General features: G+C 33.4%; 3 protein-coding genes and 1 pseudogene across 3 annotated transcripts; 3 read left to right on the top strand and 1 right to left on the bottom strand.

Moving 5' to 3' along the window:
- The first annotated feature begins 93 nt into the window (after window positions 1–93).
- Window positions 94–4,321, top strand: LOC125869126 (pentatricopeptide repeat-containing protein At1g80150, mitochondrial). The gene is made up of 2 exons (XM_049549684.1): window positions 94–1,974; window positions 4,232–4,321. Exon 1 carries the CDS (start codon window positions 525–527, stop codon window positions 1,740–1,742), a length of 1,218 nt encoding a protein of 405 aa, XP_049405641.1. The 5' UTR covers window positions 94–524; the 3' UTR covers window positions 1,743–1,974; window positions 4,232–4,321.
- Window positions 4,322–11,163: 6,842 nt separating this feature from the next.
- On the top strand, window positions 11,164–13,210 carry LOC125869095 (nuclear transport factor 2-like; annotated as a pseudogene).
- A 737-nt stretch (window positions 13,211–13,947) lies between these two features.
- LOC125867381 (uncharacterized) lies at window positions 13,948–16,719 on the top strand. The gene is made up of 3 exons (XM_049547862.1): window positions 13,948–14,488; window positions 15,447–15,802; window positions 16,013–16,719. Exons 1-3 carry the CDS (start codon window positions 14,155–14,157, stop codon window positions 16,520–16,522), a joined length of 1,200 nt encoding a protein of 399 aa, XP_049403819.1. The 5' UTR covers window positions 13,948–14,154; the 3' UTR covers window positions 16,523–16,719.
- Window positions 16,720–17,153: 434 nt separating this feature from the next.
- Window positions 17,154–24,869, bottom strand: LOC125867380 (magnesium transporter MRS2-5). Its single transcript, XM_049547861.1, has 7 exons — window positions 24,725–24,869; window positions 21,612–22,234; window positions 19,813–19,883; window positions 18,998–19,126; window positions 18,476–18,817; window positions 17,568–17,615; window positions 17,154–17,420 (listed from the first exon to the last, which is right to left on the bottom strand). Exons 2-7 carry the CDS (start codon window positions 22,045–22,047, stop codon window positions 17,190–17,192), a joined length of 1,257 nt encoding a protein of 418 aa, XP_049403818.1. The 5' UTR covers window positions 22,048–22,234; window positions 24,725–24,869; the 3' UTR covers window positions 17,154–17,189.
- Window positions 24,870–24,913: the final 44 nt, after the last annotated feature.

The raw sequence follows: 24,913 nt of genomic DNA, 5'->3' as shown, positions 1-24,913 counted from the left end.
TCTACCACCAGCTTCGCTTCATAGTTGCTGGGTGGATTTTACAGAGACACTCACTGAAGAATTTTCATATTTCTTCGTTTGCTTCTGGTAATTCTTTTGATATTTAGAAAAAAAATCGAATCTTTGAAATGCCACATTGTAATATTTTCATATGATTCAGACCCATATTGTTCATTTCATGTTTATACTCGTATGAATGAGTAAATGCGATTTAATGGGTTGTTAAGAAACCAAAAACATATCTGAGTTTTGTTTAGTTTTCGTGGGTCTTGAGGGGTTTTCATTGTATTTGATTGAATCCACGATTTGTTTGTTTCTTGATTGAGCTAGTTTTTTTGATCAATTTGAACATAGTAATTGCTGTTTTTGATGTGTTAATGCTTCTGGGATTCGTGATTCTTGAAAAGGTATTCAATATTAGTGGTATTTGAGGTATTGCGTAGTATGTATTGAAGTGGAAATTAGTGGATAGGCAATATTTTGTTTGGTGTATATGTTTGAAACTGAGGGGAGAGCATCAGAATATGCTCACTCTGCGCCTGGTTCGCAGATTTGGAACTAGGAGTCGCCTTGCTGCTGTCTCGGGTGCTGGTAATACTTCTAAAAGAACTTTAGTTTCTAAGAGGAAGAGTGTAAAAGTAGATGATCCAGCACTTTTTAGGCTAAAAAAGGAAAAGAACCCTGATAAGTTGTTTCAGTTATTTAAGGAGAATGCTCATAATAAGATTGTCATTGAGAATCGCTATGCGTTTGAAGATACAGTTTCTCGGTTAGCAGGTGCGGGCAGGTTTGATTACATTGAGAATCTGCTTGAGCATCAGAAGACACTGCCACAAGGTCGCCGTGAAGGTTTCATTATTCGAATTATAATGCTCTACGGGAAGGCTGGGATGATACAGAATGCTATGAAGACCTTTTATGAGATGCATTTATATGGATGTCCACGAACTGTTAAGTCATTCAATGCTGCACTCAAGGTTTTGACCCAATCTCATGATATGGAGGCCATTGAGTCCTTTCTGTTGGATGTTCCTGAAAGGTTCTCCATCAATATAGATATACTTTCAGTTAATACAGTCATTAGCTCATTTTGCTCAATGGGTATCTTGGAGAAGGCTTATTTGTTCATGGTTGAGATGGAAAAGTTAGGTATATCACCTGATGTTTTTACATATACGACACTTATATCTGCCTTCTATAAAGTCAACCGATGGCAGATTGCCGATGGATTGTGGAACCTCATGGTCCGTAAAGGTTGTATGCCTAATGTTGCTACCTTTAACGTTAGAATTCAATTCATGGTAAATATGAGGTTTGCTTGGGAAGCTAATAAATTGTTGCAGTTGATGAAACGTATTGGGATAACTCCTGATGAGGTTACATACAATTTAGTGATCAAAGGCTTTTTCCTAGTAGAGAATCTTCAGATGGCAAAAAGAATCTACTCTGCTTTCCATGGTGCGGGCTTCAAGCCAAATTCTAGAATCTATCAAACAATGATTCATTACCTGTGTAGAGCAGGTGATTTTGATTTGGCATATTCAATGTGTAAAGAAAGCATGAAAAATAATTGGTTCCCAAGTTCGGATATTATTAAAAATATCCTTGAAGGGCTGTGCAAGGATGGAACAGAGGAAAAGATGGGAAACGCTCGATTTTTAGTCATCCTGGCTAAGAAAAAGATACCCCCTTTCTCAACAGAAACTTTGAACGTGATGCGGTCAATAATAGATCGTAGTTAAAAGTACAAAAACATTTATTTCTGCTCAATGGTTTAGCTGATTTTGCAGCACCTCCATAATCCACAAAGCTCCATTTTCTTTTTGGTGAAGCAGAAGTGATGAATTATTACTTCAATGGATTATGAGCCTCCACATAATTTGTAATTTCTCCAGAAATAAGATTTTACTCTTTCAGGAAGTCCAATGGGGACTGAAGGATGTTTGGAAGTACAATGTCAACCTAATTTAAATGGTAAGTTTCATGTTCCCTTTTTTCATGATTCCTGTTTATATAGAAACATCTCCTGGTAGATGTATTCAGTTATATGTTTGCGTTTGTTTGTCTTTCACTTTTTCTAGCTCAAGCATTAAGTTGCCGTGTTTGAAGGAAGTGGGGTGTTTCTTTGAAATCTCCATTTTTTGCATTTAGATTTCTTGGTGTATTTGGGATGTCTAGGGTATGTAGCAGTTCCTTGGTTATCATCTGAAAACAGGCACTGCAGCTAGTAGTATAATATGCAGTAGGTTATATTTGATTAATTATTTATCTTTCACTTGTCTTTACACTTGGTGCTCAGTAGATGCTTGAACTTCAAGTCAAAGCTATGCCATGTAGGGGATAATGGAACAAGTATGACGGAGTTAGTTGCTTAGCAGCACCTCAAAATAGACCTCCACACAATCAACTCTGTTTTTTTTAATGATGTAAGGTGTTGCATAACTCGCATCAAGAAGATGCGAAATAGTACAAAGAGGTTGGCTAGCTCCAGTTACAAACAAAATACATTTCCAGTCAGGGAGCTAACCAATAGAACCAAAAAGCCTAAAGGTTGGGTATCATGCCAAAGTAGAGAGCTAATAAAATCTAGAAACGGGATAATATTATTAAGGGGGAAAGATTGCTCCAATTATAAAGATCCCTAAGACATTTGGCTTTCAGGGAACTATTGGGAGTTGAAATGCCATCAAAGCATTTCCAACTTGTTTCTGTCCAAATACACCAAAATATACATACTGGGATCATCTGCCTGATCTTCTTGATGGTTTTGTCAGTAGCTCCTACTTTCAACTACTTTTATGCCTTGAGGGGTTGTCCAACTAAATGCCAAAAACTGAAAGGAATATGTCCCACAAATCAGCAGCCACTCTAGTTTAGATTCTGAATCTGAGCTGTTCGAACACATGTAAAATCTATTCACGAGCTGAAAGTTCCTTCTATACATAGATTGTCTTGAGTCAAAATAGCACCTGTAAGTTCTATCCATGTGAAGAACATGACCTTTCTTCGGAGTTTTGTCTTCCATATAAGCTTCCATGGGCACTCAATTACTTCATTAAGTCCGCACAGTTTCTTGTACCCTGCCTTTACTGAATAATAACCTCTATTGAGGTTGTCCTACCTTAGACTGTCTTCTTGTGTGTTCATTTGGAAGCTTTCTAGTAAATTGAGAAGATCAAAAAGTTTGCCAAGTTCCCATTCCTGCACGTGTCGTCTGAAGAGGGGATTCCATGTGTTCCCTGATCTGTATTGGCAATGGTAGAGTTGGGATCCACTGTAGTCTGGTAAAGGGACGGGTGGGTGTCTTTTAGAGGTTGCACAATCAACTCTCTTGGACCCCCTGAACTGGGTCTAGTACTCATGAAAGTTATTCTGCTATGAGATAATCTTTAGGTACTGTAGTTGGGCAATCCTCCCCCCTCATGAACTAGATTTTGGGGTTAAGTTAGGCCCAAAGTTCATTTCTTTATTCGCCCCGAACACCACAATTATTAAAAAACATGCTTTAACCCTTATATACATGGTTTGGGTTTTTAGTGCCGACTAAAACACAAGGTTGCATAAAATAGTTTCCTTTACTAAGAGAAGGCAGCGATTGATGCGAAGATGAGGAAGTAACACTCTGAACTTAGTAACATGGTATACTGGAACTGATTCAATAAAGTAAACCTTCTTTGGAATTGGGTCCAAAGAAAGGAGAACAAGAGCAAAACCAAGTCGGCTGTTGCCTAAACTATTCATGGGCGTTGATGCAACAATGTTAAATGGTTAGTCCCTGGGTATGATTACTTGCTTTGGATTCTTAAAAGTACACCCTGTGATATCGTAGAATTACACCAAATTACCATGTGTGCTGATATGATTGATCTTTCAAGTTGACCGTTACCATAGTCATTGCCTGCAAGGCAGCTGGTCAACATGTTAGTATCGTAAGATGGGTATTAAAGTGATATCTAATGGCTATGGGTTTTAGTTGAATATTAGGCCGTGTAATCTGGAGCTGTTTAGCTATCCGTTGAGAAAAAATAGTTTCTTTTCTTTTTTGTTGACTAAATTCCTCCCATAATAATAAGAAAGTTTAACACTGTTTTCCTTCTTTTCCCCAACTTTCAGCATTTTTCTCCTTTTCCTTGGTGAACTTCCTAGATTTGACATGGTCAGGCATTCTGAAGCCTAGTAGTCTTCTCATGGCCAATATAGTAATGACTGGTTTTTACTTTTTGAACTGCAGGACAGTATTCCAGTGTTTCGTTTGCCACACCAAAGTATATACTTCCACGATGGGATCATATTGCTTTTCAGTTTGAGCTGGTTGCTTAAAGGTAGTTATACTTTGGCTATCTGGTAAAATTTAGTTTTTTTTTTAAATCAAATAAAAACGTAAGTGGTATTTAGTTCCCTTTTCCCCTTAGCAACTGTGTAGTTTTAGGAAGAAATATATTCCCTTGAAAAAAGAGAAAGAGAGTAAGTTGGAGGACAGAGGTCCTGATCTCTGCTTAAATGTAAAACACCCTTTCTTTCATAGGTTCATTTATCATCTCTGAGGTGTAATACTGATTATGGCACGTGCCAGTTGTGTATAACTGATTATAATATTGAATATGATTTGATGGACTGAACACTGCAATAGAGCTATATAGGTTCATCGAGAACTCTCTAATCCATCATTTGCAAACAGGCAAACAACTATGGTGATTTTCCCTGCACTTTGAGCTGTCTGGACATGAAAGTTTTATAAAGAAGTTGCAAAAAGATCTTCAAATAACTTGGTTCTGTTAAAAAATTTCAAGAAGTTTGTAAAAGAATTCTTCAAAAAATTAGTTGGGTGGAGAAGTGCCGTGGAGTTTTTTGTCAAACAAACAAATGTTCTTTCACTTGCAAAACAATCTCAAAATTTTGAGAAAAAAAAACTACAACTATTTATACAGTTTGTCTTCTGTATAAAAAAATAATTCCCAATAAACTTTTTCCAGAAATTGGCTGACCCCAGCTAGCTTCGGATTGAGGTGTAGTTAGTAGACATCTTCTGAAAATTGTCCAAAGAGGTCCTAACTTCATGCTGATGTAGGAGCTTCGGTAGAACAGAAGAGGAGGGCAACCTTAAAATCTTTTCAGCTGTATAACTACCATGTGCATAACTATGGAAGGACATCCCGTTACCAGGTATTTTTTATCTTTACTTTTCCCAAACTAGTTCTTTTACCAGGTATGTTCAGGGCTTTTTATATGATTTTCCAGTCATTTACTGGCGGAAAGACAGCTGGTCTATTCTGTTTAATTCACATCAGGAGAGAGAAGGCTGTTTATCAATAAAACCCAAATCAGGATAGAAGGCAAAACTGAAAAAACAAAAGAGAAAATAAGCAAAAACAAAGAAGAAAGGAAATGAGAAGGGAATTAGAAGGTTTTGTGCATATTGAAAATTAGGTGTGTTAGTGGAATGTGTTTCAGTAGCATAAGAATAAGCCCCTCCGTTTAAAAATGAATGAAGAAGTTTGGAGTACCAGAGTTGAAAACCTTCTAATAATTATCACTCTCAACTCGAACAGTTGCCTTTTAATCCCTTTAAAATAAAATCTACATAATTATAAACTAGGGAAAAAGTATTGCAAGTTACTATTCTTTTAATATTGAAAATATATGGAAAACTTGTGGTCAGTAAAAGTTGCTGCACTTTTCAAATATTAAACGTGTCGTATAAAATGGAATGGTGGGAATACTATTTTTCTTTGTCCAGGCTCCAGGCCTTTGGTCTAGTGAAAGAGCGCAATGTGTGTGGTGTGGATTAGGTGCACATCATGAGTTTGAACGTTGCCATAACCTTTATATTTAAATGAAGAGTATAGGGGGCAGAAATATAGCTGAATTATTTTTACTACTCTATAGTGATCAAGTAAATTTAACATCAAAATTTGGGAAAAAGAGTAGCTATTTGTTGTTCTGCCTAGCATTTTAATGACAAAAGAAGGCTTACATTACATGTCTTTTCAAATGATTTTGGCTAATGCCTCTGTTTATTCTCAATAAACAGTGAGAAGCACTTTAAAGGCAATTACAACAGATACACGTCTGTTGCTCGCGAAGCTGGAGCTGCAGTCTAGGATTTAGCCACCATCCAGACCGAGTTGAGTACTTTCAGGGATTATGATCAGGCATTTGTGAAGCTGACAGCATCGGAGTATTGAACCAGCAGCTTCCTCACCTATTGATGAACACGAAAGGGACTGATTCACGAAGGAGTAGGGCGCTGGCAGATGATGCCCTATCGTACTCATTTCAGTCTGCTATCAATCCCTTTGATCAAACAAACAAAACCAGTTAAGTGATGCATCTCTATGGCTGTACTCGACCTGCACTGTGTATAGTTTCTGGAGCATGGCCTTAGTCTTCTCTGTTGGTTTATGAAGTAACAGATGACATTTTCAGCTCAATGTGCAACTGCCAGTGCCTTAACATCGTTGGTTCAGCATCATAGTGACCCACATATTCCCCTCTCTCTCGGATACATCTCTATCCCCTCTTAGATACATCCCTCCCCTCTCGGCTATATTTCTCCCCCTCAGATATATCCGTGAGCTATGTATCTGCAAATTTCCTGATGTATCCGACATCCTATAATTTTAAGGGATTTTTGTAATTTGGGAGAGAATAGAGATAGGATGTAACTAACTCTTAACACTATGTGATTTATGTAATTTTTACGAATTAAAGTTAGAAGTACTATAAGGAAAAGAAAATTAAGTTTTTTTTTTTTCCTTTCAAATTTCACCAAAATAAAAAATCTTGTTTGAACATATTTTTATTTCAGAAGTGAATTTATGCATTGTCACCTAAGCTTGATTAGAACTAAAAATGATTAATTCCAACAGTAGTTAGAATTACAGAAAACTTAAAACTACAAATTCTGGTAAAGTTTAAGGACTATACTGTAATTAATTTAAATTTAATTGTCATAATCTTAAGTGATAATCAACAATTCAACATATTTGATTTTTAATTTTTTTTCCCCTTTAAAATAGTCAATAAATATATAATTTCATTAATTAAACTTCTAATTCAAACTAATTGCATTCATTATTTTAAAATTGATTTCATTAATAAGTTTTTTCTTGGTCAAAAGTAAAAGTTGAACAATATTGAAATAATAAATGCAATTTGTTTGAATTAGAAGCTTATTAATGAAATTAATTTTAAAAAATTGACTATTTTTGATAATTTTTTCAAAAATCAAATATGTTGGTTTACCACTTAAGATTATGACAATAAAATTTAAGTTAATTATATTGTGGTCCTTAAACTTCACCAACAATTATAGTTTTTACTTTTCTATAATTCTAACAAGCTTTGAAATTAATCACTTTAAGTCATAATGATATTTTGGTGACATAAATTATATCCACTCTTGAAATAATATGTTTAAACATGAATTTTCACTTTGGTGGAGTTTGAGTAACTTAAATTTCGAAACTTTTTCTATAATATATTTTTATTGTCACTAAAATACACTATAAATCATGTGTTTTATTATATTATTTTTATGGAATGATTGTTTATTCATTTATTCAATTTAATAAGATTCACTCTTAAAAAAATTAGACATTTATATTTGCGTGATTTGCTTATGTGATAGATGATTTAATGTATAGAACTTATATTATGCATAAAAGATAAAAGTGTCAATTTTTATAAGTGTAAAATTTATATTAAAATTTAAATGAATTTGAATAATAAATATATAAAATAAACCAAATTAAGTGAAGATTGAGGTTTGATTTTTTGAGACATTTTTATTTCATTGATGTGGCAAAAGAATATCAATTGAATGATTTATCTTACTTGCTTTTCGTAGATCAATTTAAGAAGTTCGTCTTTTTTACGATCAGTTATAAAATTTACAAACGCATGAAGAACCTCAATTTAAGCATAAATAAATCATAAGAAATTCTTAAAAGAGGTAACTTACATGTTTATTTGTATTATTTTAAATTTTTTCAGGAACTTTTGAATCACTTTATTCGTCTAAGATTGTTGGACTCGATTTTGTCAATCCTTGAAACTAATTTTCATGATATGTTATATGATATGTTCGCTATAATATATTTTATAATAAAAGTCAAAACATTATTCAAACAAATGACATAACGCTATTATACAAAAATTGAATTGTATCTCAAAACCGTACTATGAAAGTATATTGTATTATTAATGAATTCATTCCCTAAGTATGCATAAAAATAATTTTAACATAATTATTTTTGTATATTATCAACTAATAAAATTTTTAGACAATTATTAATAATATGTAATTTCATAGTTGTCTCTAGTAAAAACTAATGAATTTGGATGAAGTTATACCATTTTGATATATAAATAATAATAATATTCGACTTAAATATACACAATATAATTTTTTTCAAGTTCTTTTGATTATTCTTTCCTGATTATAGCCTAATTGTTTTAAAATAACATTCTTTCTTGATAATATCCGACTTCTAAGTTTCTTGCTATTAGATATTATCAAAATAATAATTGAGGTATTTCAAATAAGTATTTATTTATCAAATATGCTCGTTGTTTCAACTTTAAACTTGAAATTTAAAAAATATATTTAAAGAGTTTTTAAAATTTCCACTTTTCAAACTTTGACTAAATTTTATGTCTAGCCATATAACTTCGACCTTCGAAATACCCTTTATTAATTGAAACTTCAAATACTATTTTTGTTTTATAGTTTTTAACAAACATATTTTCAATTATATTTTACTAGTAAAATTACCCACACTTTTCATGAGAATTTAATATTACGAAATTTATAAAATAATACTTAAAATCTATCGGTCATTAAAACTAAAACACTATATTATCTTACACACAAGATTATGTAGTAACAAACATTAATAATGTAAAGGAAAATGAAAGTTATTACATCTTATCATTTATCCTTAATAACATAAGCATAAAATAATGATTGTAAAAATACATACCATGATCTGTAACATAAGTAATGGTGTCTGTGAGCCAATCAACAGGAGCAAAGTACACAAATATTTAATTGTGAAGAAGAAGAAGAGGTTCAAAGTTTTCGTTGTTCTAAAATGAGAGGAAATCCCTCTATTTATCGACAACAAAGGGTAGTGTGAACAAATATTTATTGTGTCTTATCACAAATGTTACAACTATTTGGAAAAGTTGCAACCTTTCGAAAAGGTCACCAACCTTTCATAAAAGTCACAACTGTTCTTAAAGTCGCAACTCTTCATAAAAGTCGCAACTTTTTATAAAAGTGACAACTCTTTATGAAAGTCGCAAGTCTTCATTAAAGTCGTAACTTTTCATAAAAGTTACAACATTTCATAAATGTCGCAACTTTTCATGAAAGGGAAAGACTAGTTTTGAAAATAAATAAATTAAAAGAAAATTCTAGTTTGTGGTAATGTCACGTAGACGGGCCTAAGGTTCTTTTTTATATAAATATATGATTTTTTTAATCACATAGTTTCGATCTTCGAATACCTTCCCNCCCCCCCCCCCCCCCCTTCTTTTTTTTAATTTTACACTCACCATATTTCAACTATGATTTTATGTCTACATACAATGTTAACTTACAAATATCTTTTCTCAATTAAACTTTAAATAATATTCCTTTTTAAAAATAAAATAAAAAAAACCAACTATTTCATGCCAAACACATACTTTATATTATTTCTAAGAATATTATAATAAACATATAAGGAAAGTACTTAATTGATTTACTAAATATTGACCTATAATATCCTAGTTGGAATTAGAGAAAATATATCCAAGAACTAAATATTTTTCACTCCACCACTATAAATTGTTACATACCTTCTCTTTATTCCTTCTTTGATTTTTTTCAATTCCAAACTTTTTCTGCAGAGGTATTCACAAATTCCTTTTTAATTTTTTTGCATTTCTTGTGTAAATTTTCTCAAAATTGTTTTTTCCCTCTAATCTTCTATGTTTTTTTTTCTTGATTTCTTTAAATGATTTTTTTATATTTATCGGCTTTGTAGGTTTTATAATTTTGAGTTATTAATTTTTTTTTATTTTTTTTTTAACCCAGATAACCCGCCGCCGCTACAACCTCTGCCCTTCGGGTGAGCACTTTGTTTGCACTGGGTAAACCCCACTGTGTTTGTTGTTGTTGTTGTTGTATCTCTTTATCCGTTCTTAAATTTGCAACACTATTTTTTTTAATAGATTTGATGATTTTAACTTTTATCAAGCCTAAAAAAGGGGAAATGTTATTTTTTGTTGTTGTTCTTGTTGTGCTTTCCATATAGAATTTAAGATCAAACCTTTAAAGAATGTTTTTTTTGGAATAATTAATATACATTTATTGATTTTGTAGGTTCAATGATTTAGATTTATTAAAGTTGTTGTGTTTACTTCTATTTGCTAATTTTTGAACTTGTTATACCCTCTTTCAAGATTTGATGGTTTTTTTTAAAAAATAATCTTAAAAATAGTCTTTTTCTTTGTCTTTTTATTGTTGTTGTAATTTCCCTTTAGATTAGACCTTCTAAGTGAATTTAAGTGTATACATTATTATTAATTTTTTGCTTTAAGGATATCCTATTTTATGCTTTGAATTCATACTTTTTGAAGGTTGTTTGCTAATTGAGTTGATAATATATCAAGGTTAATCTTTTCTTGGTTAGGTTTATACATAAAAAAAAAATAAATAAGAAAAATGCTTAGATCTTGGATTGTTAGATTTTCTTTCAATTGTTTGACTATAAAATATATCACTTCTAATATTTATTTAATTATCATTTAAAATATTATTGATAGATTTACGTTTCAAATATATTTTTTATGATTATTTATGATTGAATACCTTTTATTTTTATGTGATATTATTATTATTATTATAGAAGGGTCAAAAGAGATTTCTTTTGACATAATCTTTTTGAATAAGGTTAAAATCACAAGATTAGTTATCTTGGGATTGCAGATATTAATTTGATATAATTTAGATGCTCCTTAAACTATTCATTTGCAATTTGCATTTATAACTTTTTCCTTTTTATTTAAAGTGTTTCATTCTTTAACTAGTAGCTTGACTATTTGTTTTTATTTATCTAAATAGTTAAATTAAATCTTATTAACCCTCTATTCATTTTATCTTATTGTAGTGCAAAAATGGCTACTAAATCAACAAGACATGCTGCTGAAAAAGTTGCCACTGCTTTTGTGGTTCAATACTATAACATTTTACAAACCCTAATCGACCAATCGTATCGATTTTACAAGGAAAAAAGTGTTCTAAGTTGGCCATCGTCCGATGGTGAAACTAAGTCTGTGACAACTTCTGATGTAAGTATTCTTACAGAGAATCTTAGTATTTCAATTGGTTGACTACAATTTTTTTTGTTTTTAACTTTGAATAAAATGTTGTTTCTATTTTTTGATTTTGGCTCAACATTTTTTAAATTTTAGGGCATAAGTGATTTTATCATGTCATCACACTTTAAGGGTAGCAAAGTTGAAGTCCAAACTATTGACTCTCAATTATCTGTTGCTGGTGGTGTTTTGGTGATAGTTATGGCTTATTTAATTGGGCAAGACAAGTCAAGAAAAAGGTTTTCTCAAACTTTTTTTCTTGCTCCACAAGAGACAGGATACTATGTGTTTAATGATATTTTTAGATTTATTGGTGAAGACAAATCTTCAACAATTGTTGAGGAAAATGGTTCAATTGCTACTCCTTTAGGTATGCCTTATAATCACCTCTTAGATGACATGATTGTATAAATATTTAATTTGTTAGCGCGTAGAATTTTAGCCTTTATTATTGATTATATTAAGTTGTTCTCCATTTGGATTATTATAGCTACTCAGAGCAAAGCTGAAAACAATGTTGATGATGAAGTCGACCAGAAGCCTTCAAGCCCAAAGAAAGAAGAAGAACAAAAAAAGAAGGCCCCTGTGGCCCCCGTCATCGTTGAGAACGAGGCTCCAAAAATTACCTATGCTTCAATGGTTAGTCCTACTTTTTTGGATCGTTTGATTCACGTGCTAGTTATATAAACACCATAAGAATGTTAATCTTAAATTGTAATTTTACTTCTTATGTTTTGTCTAATTCGAAATATTTTCTATAGATAAAGCAAGGTAGGTCCTCGCCACCAAAAAATGTTGGCCTACCATCGGCTCCTAAAAAGCCACAACCCAATAACTTCGTTCAGAAGTCTAGTTCGAGTGATGTGTTGAAAGTTGCAAGTACTCCTTCAACCAGAGTTACGCAAGACAATTATCATAATGACATCGAATGTAAATTTCTATTGTTACAATAGTCAAATAATTGATGAAATTTTTATCATATTAAGTCAATTGTTGAATTATTTGTTTACATTTTACAGATAAATCGATATTTGTTGGAGGACTACTACCCAACACAACAAAAAATGATTTATATGCTGTTGTTAAAGAGTTTGGACCCCTTCACATTCAAGACGTTCAACTGAAAGCTTATGAAGTATACGAGGTATATATGTATCACTTTCATTTTATTTTTCGATTTATCATATGCTTTAAACTTATTTTTTGTTTAATGATTAAGCATTTATATATATATTGAAAAATTTTTTAATGTAGGATGGATATTGTTGTGGTTTTGTGCATTTTCAAGATGCAATTTCTGCTCAAAAGGCTGTCCATGTAATGAATTTTACACATTTTATTCTTCAAAAATATTTATCGATTTAAAGTTTATTGATCGTTTTTTAATGTTTGTCTTTTTTCTTTAATGTTTGATTCTAGACTCATCACGTTATGGTGAAGGGGAAACGAGCTTACATGAGATACAAGAGAACTAACAAAGGTACTTATATGTGTGCTTGTCGTTTTATTTTGTTATAATACAGGATGACATAAGCATCAGTTATTGATTTCACAGTTTGAACTGATGACCTATAAGTCATAGAGATGATTTTAATGTTACTTCAAGACTTTCTTTCTTTATTATATCGTAATCATATAGTATTTAAATTTTATTCAGTTCACGGAGAGAGGGCAAATTCTCCATTGGAGAGAGGTGAATTTCGCGGTGGTCAACGTTCGAGAAGCCGGCCTCAAAGTTCTGATGGACGTTGGGGAGAAGGTTACCAACAAAAGAACTATAATTAGTGTTGTTTTAGGCTTAATTAATTATATCAAATCTTGTTATGGTTTTATTACATGTTCATGTTGAAGGTACAATATTTTCGTTTTTGGATGGTTTTAAAAACTAATACTACTTCAACTTTATAGATTTTAATATCTATATAGTTTCAACTCATTTTGAAGTTGCTTCAATAGTTTATTGTATATTTGTATTTGACTTTTGTTTAGGTAATGATATCGAGATATTATTACCTAGGTTCCTAAATATAGAACGAACTAAAATGCATGTGGCTAGTAGTTATTATATGTTACATTTTCAATAGACACGTAAATCATTTATGGCCTCACTTTTTTTTTTAGAGAAAAAGAAATATTTGGACTTCATTATAGTAGGTTGGATCTTCTTTTTTTTTTTTTTTTAATAATATAGTTATATTCTATTTATTTCTTTTGGTCCACCTTTCATTTTCAATAACTAACTACGTGGTCATGGTGACTAAATTTATGATAACCATATATTATTCCACCTATATTTTTCTCTCTATCTAAGTATTATAAGAAATATAGCTAATAATCATATATTAGCTATATTGTTTTTGTGTGATTTAGATCTCATAAGTTCAAATCGTAGAATCAGTCATTGATGTTTGCATTAGGATAGACTTCCTACATTACACCCTAAGGGTGCGATCCTTCTTCAAATCCTGCATAAACGTGAAATGTTTAGTGCATCAAAATATTATTTTTTTCTTAAATTTTGTCTAAACTCTAATATATCTATGGCATTATCCAGAAATGTTTTTTGTTTTTTTTTTGGTATGAGAGATTAGAGCTAGTATTCCATTAATAGCATGTTTGGAATTTCCCATTTATGTGTTTTGAATTCTAGAATAGCGATATCGTTAGTAATTGAGTTCTGAATTTAAATTTTTGCACATATTGGGCTAAAGTCACTGGTTAAGCCGAACCTGTAGGTAACCTTCTAGCTCCGCCCCTGATTTCAAGACTTGTTAATTATCATAGAATATGGAGTTTTGGGTTGTTGTAGCAGCTGCAGGAGCAGGTTATGTAGCACAATATTTGCAAAGTTCATCAGAGGAAAAGGACAACTTTTTAGTGCATAACAAGAATTTGTTGCACCAATTACGCGAAAAAATGTGTCCGTTTCACATATTAGCTCGAAAAAGAGCTAAAAAGGAAGTCCCCGATGAAGGGGTTTTCAGATTCAGACAGCTTAATCTTGATTCATCAGAATGCCTCGAGAAAGATTCAATTTTTCCATCCTCTACAAATTATGAGTGTGCAAAAGAATATACAAGTACCAGGAACAAAGATTCTGTTGGATCATTCAATACAACAGGTTCTAACTTCAAAAACCATATGAAGTTTATTTGGATTTAACGTGACAGCGTAGAGAAATTTTACAGTATATGTGTTTTTGACATGTTGTAGCGCGTAACATGCCTTATTTTCTAGGTTCTTGTTTACATGTATTTGTGGTTTGAAGTTATCTGTAGTTATCATTTAGGTGACGATGTTAGTATATATAAGTTAAACTGTACTCATTTCGATTGATGTTATATATTCTTGTTTCAGTTTCTTCTTATTGCATACATATCAATTGTTTCCACTCAGTTTCTACTTATTGCATACTTACTAGATCATATGAGTCAAGGGTATTTCGGAAATAACCTCTCTACCTTCACGAGGTAGGGGTAAGGTCTACGTACACTCTACACTCCTACTCTCCCCAGGCCCCGCTATGAGATTTCACTGAATATGTTGTTATAGGTTGAATGAGTTGTTCTTCTGCTCTCTATAGTCCCTTTTTTCATGATTTGGTTTCACCATTTCTTATGAGATATAAGTTTTTAAGGAATTTGTTGAATATTTATGCAAAGTTATCTATTTTCGAGTGTATTGTCATCCGTTTGCTCTATCCATTTGGAGAAAAGCAATTGAAGAACATGACTTTATTGTTATTCTGATGATCTAATTGATCTCACCAAAAACCTATGTTGCTCGAACTCTTAAAAAATTCCACTAGGTGAGTAGTGTTTTTGGAAGGATTCAACACGAGTGCAGCAATATTTTTGTAGAGTTCGAGCAACATAGGCCAAACATAAAGCAATTTAGTTACCTTCAAGATTTTGACTAAATAGAATGGCTCTATCTAGCCAAAACTTATGTTGCTCGGACTCTTAGTAACATTTTTGGAGTATTCGACATGAGTATGACAATATTTTTGGAGAGTCCGAGCAACCAATTTAGTTATCTAATGCTTTATTTATGTTTCTCCCTTGTCTTGATTCAACCAGGGCTAGCAAATGGAATGACTCTATTCTATATGGGAATTGTTAGTGGCATGATGTCTGCTGTTATTGCAAACAGAAAAGAGATAGAAAAGGTGAATGAGAAGTTAAAATGGACCAAAAATTTAGTACAAGAGTTAGAAGAGGAGCTCAATGTGAAAGAGATTGCTAATGATGATTATGAAGATCCAAATCTATATAGTCTCTCTATGTCAACTGTTGATGAACCAACAAGACAAACCAGTGAAGCAGAAAAACACGAGTCGATGAGCGAAATTGAGGCAGAGCTTGAAGCTGAATTGGAAAGGTTGGAAATGAGCTTGAAGGTTTCAACCTTTGAAAGAATATCTGATTTTGTTGAGGTAAGCCTGCATTTAGCTATACTTCTACTTATTGGTACTTTTTGAAAATATCGTTTTCGAGACTGACTGAGATGACCCCACAAATGGAGCGACATGGATAGTGAGGATTTTGTATAGCCGACTCCAACTTGCTTGAGATTGAGGCACAATTGTCATTTTTGATGTCCATGTTGACAAAATTTCTGATTCATAAAAAATTAAAATTTGCAGCTAGATCCAGAAGATGAAATAAATGTGGTTCAAGGAGACTTAAAACTAGATTGCCTCAGTGTACAGAGTCCTGATTCATCAGAATCAGATAGTCATACTAGTGGAACTTGGATTGTTCATTCTAAACCTGCCAACTATCCTGTTTCCCCGAGGGAGCTTAGCTCGCGTCTGCATGAGGTAATAGAATCCAGACTAGAAGCTCGAATTAAGGAGCTCGAAACAGCCCTTTATCATAGCCAAAATAGAGTTTGTTCATTGGAAACACAACATAATCTCTCTCAAAAGGACTTTGCATCGCGGGAATCAGAGTCATCTGAATGTCTACAAAGTTCATATTGGTATCATGAGGCTAATGAAGAGACCATCAGGATCATGCATGGAAGTGAAAATGCTTTTGACACTAATACAAGAATCCCTCCTTTTGATGGAGGATTGATTGATAGCCCAAACGAAAAAAAGGGTGGCCTGGTGCACGAACGTAAGCAGCCTACCTTGATGCAATTGTTATAGACAGAATCCATGGCTCAAACCCGTGAGCTGCAGGTCACACGGAAACAACATTACCATTGCTCCAAGGTTCCCATTCATTGATAGACCAGATATGATAGGAAAATGATCATATCTATATTATGCTGTCTTCTGTTATTTTTTATGTTATATTGGTATCTTCTTACAACTCTTTTAAGTATAGAGACACAATGTGCAGTGTACATAACAGCAGACACTGGGGAGAGGGTGTTATTCTGCTTTACTTAATATGGTGTAGCCTTTGTGCCATGGATTCAAGTTTCAACTGAATCCATCATTTTCGACACACAACGTAGATGTAAAATGAAAAACATTAAGATCACAATAAACGTTATATTCTGAACTCATAATTTCAACAGTACAGCGAGTTCAAAACCATCATGTTTAAGTCATAGATTCGCCTCTGGTCCAAGTCATCACAGAGACGATGAGAAAGGCGTGTACATATGGGGAAAAACTTCATTTCCTGCATAGTCTGCTTTTCTGAATCTAATGCAGAGAAGGGGAATAGTAGCTCAGATAATAGGCAAACAAAAATTCAGTCTCATCAGGTTAGCACATAAAGAGGCTCCAGAACAAGATGAGAGAATGAAGAATCAAATGATCGTGGCGATTCCACTCCATCTTCATTATAGATGTTAAGATTTGTTTACAGTGGAAGAAGTTTCTTATGCTTAAAGTAAATCATGAAAGCAATGTATAAGACCAAACAAAAGATTCCAGTGATGATAATAGTCCAGTCAAACCCATCCGGATCGTCAAAAACTGTGGTTTTCAAGTTCATTCCAAATACTGCAGTCACCATAGCAAATATTGTTGCCACAAAAGTGGCAGCTGTTAGAAGCAACTCAAATTGTATTAGCTGATTCTGGACATTGGCCTGTTACATAATAAAATTTTGAGTGAGTTTCATGAACATTACAGTGTAGATACGTGTGTATTTAATGTATATGAAAAGTTATGCTGAAACAAAAGACATCAAGAAACAAGGGAACACTAAAAGATAGTATCCGCAAGTTAGTCTTACAAGTTTTATATTGATCAGATCCTCCGTATCATCAATATATTCTTTAAGCTGCAACACGAGAGAACGAACGTGAGAAATACAAATTCTTCAGTTGGAATATTGAAACAAATTAATTAGGAGGTCATGCATTATGAGTTATGGGAGAAAATCTTGGTGTATGGATTATTTGACTCTTCAATGGATGATTTTGAAGGGATTAAATCATCGATGCTATAAGTTAGGGGTCTGTGTAGTCTGCAGTATCTTTACCAGAATAATTCACACATTGAAAACTTCAAGAGCAATAACTAGGGGTAGATTAAGCAACTAGACAACATACAACATAAAGAAAAAAGGAAAGGAAGTGACTGGCGCGCCCAAGGTTGTAGAGAAATGCTAGGATCAAAACAGTAATACAAGATCTACTAAGTATACCCCCTTAATATTAATCAAATGCTAGATTACTCCCATAATTCTCCCCTTATCCGTAAACCAGAACCCGAGGCTATGTTTTAGCAAATACTCCTTCCGTTTCAATTTGTTTGTCTCACTTTCCTTTAGCCTGTTTCAAAAGAATGTCTCTTTTCTTCTTTTTTGGTAATTCTTTGACTCTAACTATCCACACAACATGTTTAAGACCACAAGATTAAATGGCATTTTGGTCATTTTACATATATCTTTAGTTTAAGACCACAAGATTCTTCTAGACTTTCTTAAACTTTGTGTCAAGTCAAAACCAGCCAAACAAATAGCAACGGAAGAAGTAATTCTTAAGATTATTTGGTAAGAATGGTAATCCAACTCTAGTTGCATTTCTTGAATCTATCAGGGAAGGAGTTTAGTTCATTCTAATTTAATTAATGTTGCAGTATAAATATAAGAGTTTCTGGATATCAAGAAGAAAAGCTAGTAACGTAAGAATCTCTTACTGATGACAACTTGTTCAGAGCACTGTCAACGACCACAAAATATGCTTCAAGCAACATTTCAAGCTGATCAATATTTTCTTGACCATTAGATGAAGCTGAAATACTTCCGTGTTTGCTTGAGCTCAAATTACTGAATGCCCGTTGCAACTTATGCACCCCAGTAGTTGATGATGCAGGTGATACTGGAGCAGATCTTGCTGCTCCTCTAATTTTTCCATATATATCCGCTTGATCATATGAATCATTATTAAAATAATCCTCCTTCCTCTGTTTCTTCTCTGTTAAGTACATCTCAGCCATGTCACCATCATCATCCATTAGATGTTCTATTTCATCACATACCTGAACATTTTTCGATAAGTAATTTTATTAAGGTACAGAATATGTACAAGAGGAAGACATCTGTGACTCCTATTCCACTTATACAGGTATTGAAGACATCTGTATGCCTGAACATTTGTTTAAAAGCTTAAGTGGTTTGACAGATAGTCGAGCAGTATTAGGTTACGTATACAATCATACCTTTTGGACTCGCTGAGTCAAGGCAAGCAGCTGACCTTTCAATCTACGAACTCGTTCCAGATTTAGAGTGTTAATAGATGATGCTAGTTCATCAAGCACGGGGTATACTTCCAGTTCTAATTCTTTCACCTGTTTGATTTAGAAAGACATGAAAAAGAAGTTTTGATTGAGAATATATACGTTTAATCATGAGAAATTACTGCATTTTGTTTGAGGTACTGGATACAGAGAGAGAAAAACATGTCGAAGTGAATTCATATTTCGGCCAACACGTCACATCATGATGATGATAAAACTAAGTAATAAGCAAAACAGACGGGATTTACTAACATCCAAGAGCAATTGATGCAAAGCACCTTGAATCCATTTTTACTTAACCAACATAGAACCATGAAAGCTCAACTTAAAATTGATCAAGCTGCAACTAAGCTTTAAGATATTCTATTATTCCTTTCTGCAGTTCCTTTTTCTTTTTTTTTTATAACTGTGGTGTCCAGGACAGCTTACGCGCACATCAACTAATTCCATGGGATACCTCCCACCAACAATAGGTACTACCAGGTAACTTTTCCCTCCAAGGTTCGGACAGATGGGAAGAAATCACCTAGTATTTTTTGTCTCTGCTGAGGTTTGAACCTGAGACCTCATGGTCCTCAACACACTTCATTGACCACTAGACTTAAGATATTTATCACATTATGCAACAATGGCACACATATTGGTGCTGTATATTATGCCTACAATGGACAGCAAATATTCTAGTCTATTACACAAAAAGAGTTATTAATCTGCCATCAAATGAGTCTTCTGCATACCTGAGCATCAAGAGACAAGCAAGTTAACTCCAAAGCAAGCTCAAGGGCTCTGAACTCGAAAGGAAGACCATCTGAATTAAAACACCACTCATTATGAAAAAACTGAAATTTCATCTATAGAGAGTTTACCATATATCAAAAGAAACATCAACTAGAATAAAATAGGTTCAAACAGAGGGGAGGGGATATAGAGGATTCATCGAACAGACGCCAACCAGTTTGGGATGGTGTACTTGCTGTTGCACTGAAAGACATACGACATCATGCTAAATGAATACAAAGGAGAGAGAACGTTTCAGAATCACTGTAATTACATGCATCCCTCAAACAACAAAAACACCATCGGTTGCTGAACATGCTTCTAATAGCTATACTAGAGGGGATATCCTCCACTGCTTCTAATAGCTATAGATACTACTTTTATTGATACATAAAGATCTGCAGATACTAAGTACATAAGTTTGATTAAATTAAAGTCAAAGATGTAAGACAGGCTGTCGTTACAAAGCTCAGGCAAGGTGGAACAAAATTTTAAGGCTAATTTTTATACTTCTTTCTGCAATTGAGTTGGTCAAAAGTAGCATTTGGCAGAAGCTACAAATAAGTGCATGCTACATGGACAAAAACAGCTGGATAACATAACTGTTATTAACAAACTTGGAACTCAATACCTTGAATCTTTATCAATTTCTTTCCAACATTTCCTTTCAATTGAGGTCTTTATATATCCAAATTCACTGTTAAGAAAATATCATGGCTACACAGCATAAAATTTTCCAGAATTAAGCCATTACCAATAGTGAGAAATATCTCCAACTTCTAGCATCATCCAAGTTTTCCATTTTTTACTTTAATAATTGTTCTTATGCAGATTCAGGAATGGATTTAGATGCTAATTGCTATGCAACAAAGGAACCAAGAACTATTTCCAGGACTTCTTGATCTCTCTCTCTGTATAGATATGTTCAGAAGTTTTGTTATGCTTATACAACCCTATTGCCATTCGTTGATGAAATACCAGATATAAATATTAAAAATAAGAAAAACCAACAACACAGAGTTTGCTCCCCACATAGAATGTCACAAGCTTTGCCCTACTCAACTGTTTCCGTTGAGGGGGACGAAGAGGTGGATCCAATCAATTTCAGCAATTCATGTTGCATTTTCTTGTGTTATGATTTAGAGTTACATGGATCTGATTCAGACACGGACAGAACAACATTCAACAATCATGCCTCAATCCCAAACGATTCCAATGTAGATGCCTTAAAAAAAAAAGGCTTTCTGCATTAAGCACTTTGCTAATAAAATTATGCCAATCCAACTCTGGAAAATATAGCCTCTGTGCAATTTGTTAGTCTCTTTTGCCTTTCCAAGAGTGCGACAGGTTTTCTATGAGAAGTTGTCTTTCACTTCTCCTTTTAACCCTGGAATGCAGAATCATAAGTGCATCATATTTTCCAGATAGCATCTGAAACTTTTAAGTTTTACTTTCAATACATTAATGGTTATCTCAATATTGAACTTGGTCTAGCGGGACTAAAAAGTCACAGTTAACAGTTAAACTGGCATGGAGGGCGGAATAGTTAATTTTTTGTTAACATTATGATCCATTGGTGCAAGACAATTTAAAGCTATGTAGAGACAAAAAAGAGATAACCTAGCAATAAGCTAGATTGCACAGAACAGGAGCATCTACTGGCTTTCAACTCTTCAACAGAAACTAGCATTCACTGGTTTTCATTGCTTTGAGAAAAAACCAAGCTTTAGTGCAGAAAGATAAATAGAAATGGATTTACCCGGCTGATCTTTATTTATCTGAAGGCGTTTACACAATTCAGACTCGTATTGCAGTACACAAGCATCCAAAGAATTCATCAGTATAACCTCATCAGCTGTGATGACACATCTGATCTGTTCAAGGTTTACCACAATAGCTTGCTCTCGTCCTAATATTGTGGAAGGATAGATAAACTTAGGGTCCAAAAGCCGGAGATCCCTGGCTGGCAAAGAACAATGTCTCATAAGGGTAGCCTTATCCAATTCCAAAATCTTTGAATTGCCATGCTCATCAATCTTTATCCAAGAGCGACTCCCATGACCTTGGCCTCTCCTCTTAATACCAGGTAGACCAGACCCATGAAAGTTGTTATTTGCCTGTACATCTGAATAAAACTTAGTAGACGTAGATTCTGGAAAATCTGTAAAAACAGAAGGACCATTTTCTTCCGCCATTTGCTTTCACTTTCTGTGAGTTAGGAACAAACCTCAGAAACAAAGATTTCAGCATTGATCAAATCCCCTAGTACTCTTACTCCAACTGCAGCACTGTTGCTTTTAGCAAAGTGTTAATGTTAGCAACAGTAGTAGCTTTTCTTATTATGGTTCTTATTACCTTTTTATTTTTCATATCTTACTGCTCCTGCAAAATAAATTGTGAACAGAACGACATAATCAAATAGATGTAACTTTCAAAAAATAAAATAAGTAAATGTAATTTTCACTAATAGCTTCATCTTGACAGCAAAAGGCATAAGTTACATAAAAGCCTCAGAAGAAAATTTATGAACACATTGATCCTGAAACACACTCCCAAACGGTTACTAGAAAATGTGACAAACACGTGGTCTTTGGTCCACTCTTGATCAGAAAACATTTTCTCCTTGATTTTCATCCTTTTACGATCCTCATCAAAATAATTTCCTCACGTCTAAGCATAGGCCGAAATCAGGGACAAGCAAAACCCTATTTCAACATCAATCTTCTTTTTTTTTTGAAACTGGTAATGTAATTCAACATCAATCTTCTTTTGCATTTGTATTCATGGAGATTTAGAATTAGGAATTAACAAGAGGAAACTGATATCATGGTTTCATAGGCTGCAAAAAAAAAAAGAGGAGGTTATCTACAGACTATCTGCTATTTTTGTTATTATCAGTTATTTCTTTTTCTTCCGTTACTTCATGACTGCTTTGGATTGTTTTTTCTTGAGCTGAGGGTCTATCGTAAACAACCTCTCTACCTCAGAAGTAGGAGTAAGGTCTACATAAACTCTACATCCCCAGACCCCACTTTGTGGGATTACACTGGGTATGTTATTGTTGTTGAGGATATCTAAAGAGGCGATTTCACTTGCACTAACAGGTTAAACGTCATAAAAACTTATCCAAACATTTGTGTATGTTCCTATCCCAATGTGTGTTGTAAGCATAATATGAATCCACTCTGAAAAGCAGGTCCCATTCATGCAACCCCAGATCAAAAGTAGCATGGAAACTCATTTCCAACATCCAAAAAGATCTTAAACACTCAGTAAGAAAAAGGAAGAGATAGAGGAGATCCAAAAGGAGGTTATAACTTGCACTTAGTGTAAATTATCCAAGCACTTAAGTGAGTTATTGATCCAAAACCAAATTCCAAAATAAGAAGGTACTACAAGTGTAAAATGAATGCAAGTTTGCATGTAAAAGAAACGTGGAATCATAGATCAACATCAATCATTTTTCGATTCTTTGTTTTAATTCTTATTTTTGGTAAGTTCAACAACTTAGAAAGATACATCAATAATTTTTCGGATGCTTTGTTTTAATTCTCATTTTTGGTAAGTTCAACTTACAAAGATATGAATTGCTGCTATGGATTGTCTAATATTGAAAAAACGTGTATCGCCTCTTCCAAAATTAGTTTTGTCCCATTGCTAAAGCTTGAAAAATCCTAAAGGGCCAGCATATTCAGGTCACATTTTAGGCCACACTTCCTTATGTGTAGTATTTAGACAAATTTGACAAAACTAGATTCATCTTATTGCATCGAAATCCAGAATAGTACTCCCTCCGTTTCAATTTGTTTGTCCGGGGGATTATAGAAAGTAAAGAAGATTTTTTAATTTTGTGGTCTTAAGCAAAATATACGTAGAAAGTATCAAAATGTCTTTTAAGCATGGAAACTCAATTCCAACATAATGAAAACAAAACAAAAAAAAAAACTTTACAAACTCAACACTAATCCACAAGAAATCAATAACCATGTCAAAATTCACAAACCAGTAAGCAAAATTTTTTTCTATCTCATGCTACCTAGGGGACATTCACCACGAACCTTCATAGATACCAGCTCAATTAAGAGAGCAATATGCTAAAATAACCGAGGAGAGAACAAAATGAACAAAGTTTGAATCTTGACACTCGAAAAATTAACAGCATATTTCCCTAGTTACCAAATATTCAGAATAGAAAACTACGATACTTCCCACGGCATTGAAATCTGGTAACAGTAAGATAGTAACGCTACTCCCACTCAGTTCTCATGTAACCAAATATCAAAAATAGCATGAAAAAAAAAAAAGAAACCTTTACAAACTCATCAATATTCCACAAGAAAACAATAACCATGTCAAAATCCACAAACCAGTAAGCAAAATTTTCATTTTTCTATCTCACACTACCAAAGGGACATTCACAACAAACTCTCATAGATACCAGCTCAACTAAAGCACCCAAGGGCATATCCTAGTAATCAATGAAGCAGATGGCAACCATGAGGTCTCACGTTCAAATCCCAGCAAAGACAAAAAACACTACGTAATTTCTTTTCATCTATCCTAGCCTCGATGGACAAAGTCACCTCATACATATTGTTGGTGGGCATTGACAGGTATCCCATTGAATTAGTCAAGGTGCGCACCGGACACATACCAGCTCAACTAAACAGAAACAATACACTAAAACAGCTGAGAACAGAACAAAAAAGCACAAAGTTTGAATCTTGACACTCAAAATCAACAGAATACCCCAATATTAAACCAACAAACAAATTACCAAATCAGCAACTGCAGAGAACTAAACAGTATGAAAATTAAACCCCACATCAAGTCAAATCAAGAACTCAAACCACAATAAGAAAAAGCTCATACCTTTACAAAAAAAAAAGGCTTTGGGCTTAAAAGGGTCTCTGCAACAATGAATTCGAGAAGAAGAACACGTTTTACACAGTGCAGATTTGCAGTGAATTAAAAGTATAAACTTAACTGAATGAATATAAAGATTTAGGGAAAAGAAAGAAAAAAGGGTCCTAGGAATCAGGATGAATCGATTATAGAATC

This window comes from Solanum stenotomum, chromosome 6 (assembly GCF_019186545.1).
Source record: "Solanum stenotomum isolate F172 chromosome 6, ASM1918654v1, whole genome shotgun sequence".
Taxonomy (NCBI): Eukaryota; Viridiplantae; Streptophyta; class Magnoliopsida; order Solanales; family Solanaceae; genus Solanum; species Solanum stenotomum.
This window is presented reverse-complemented; position numbering and strand designations above follow the sequence as displayed.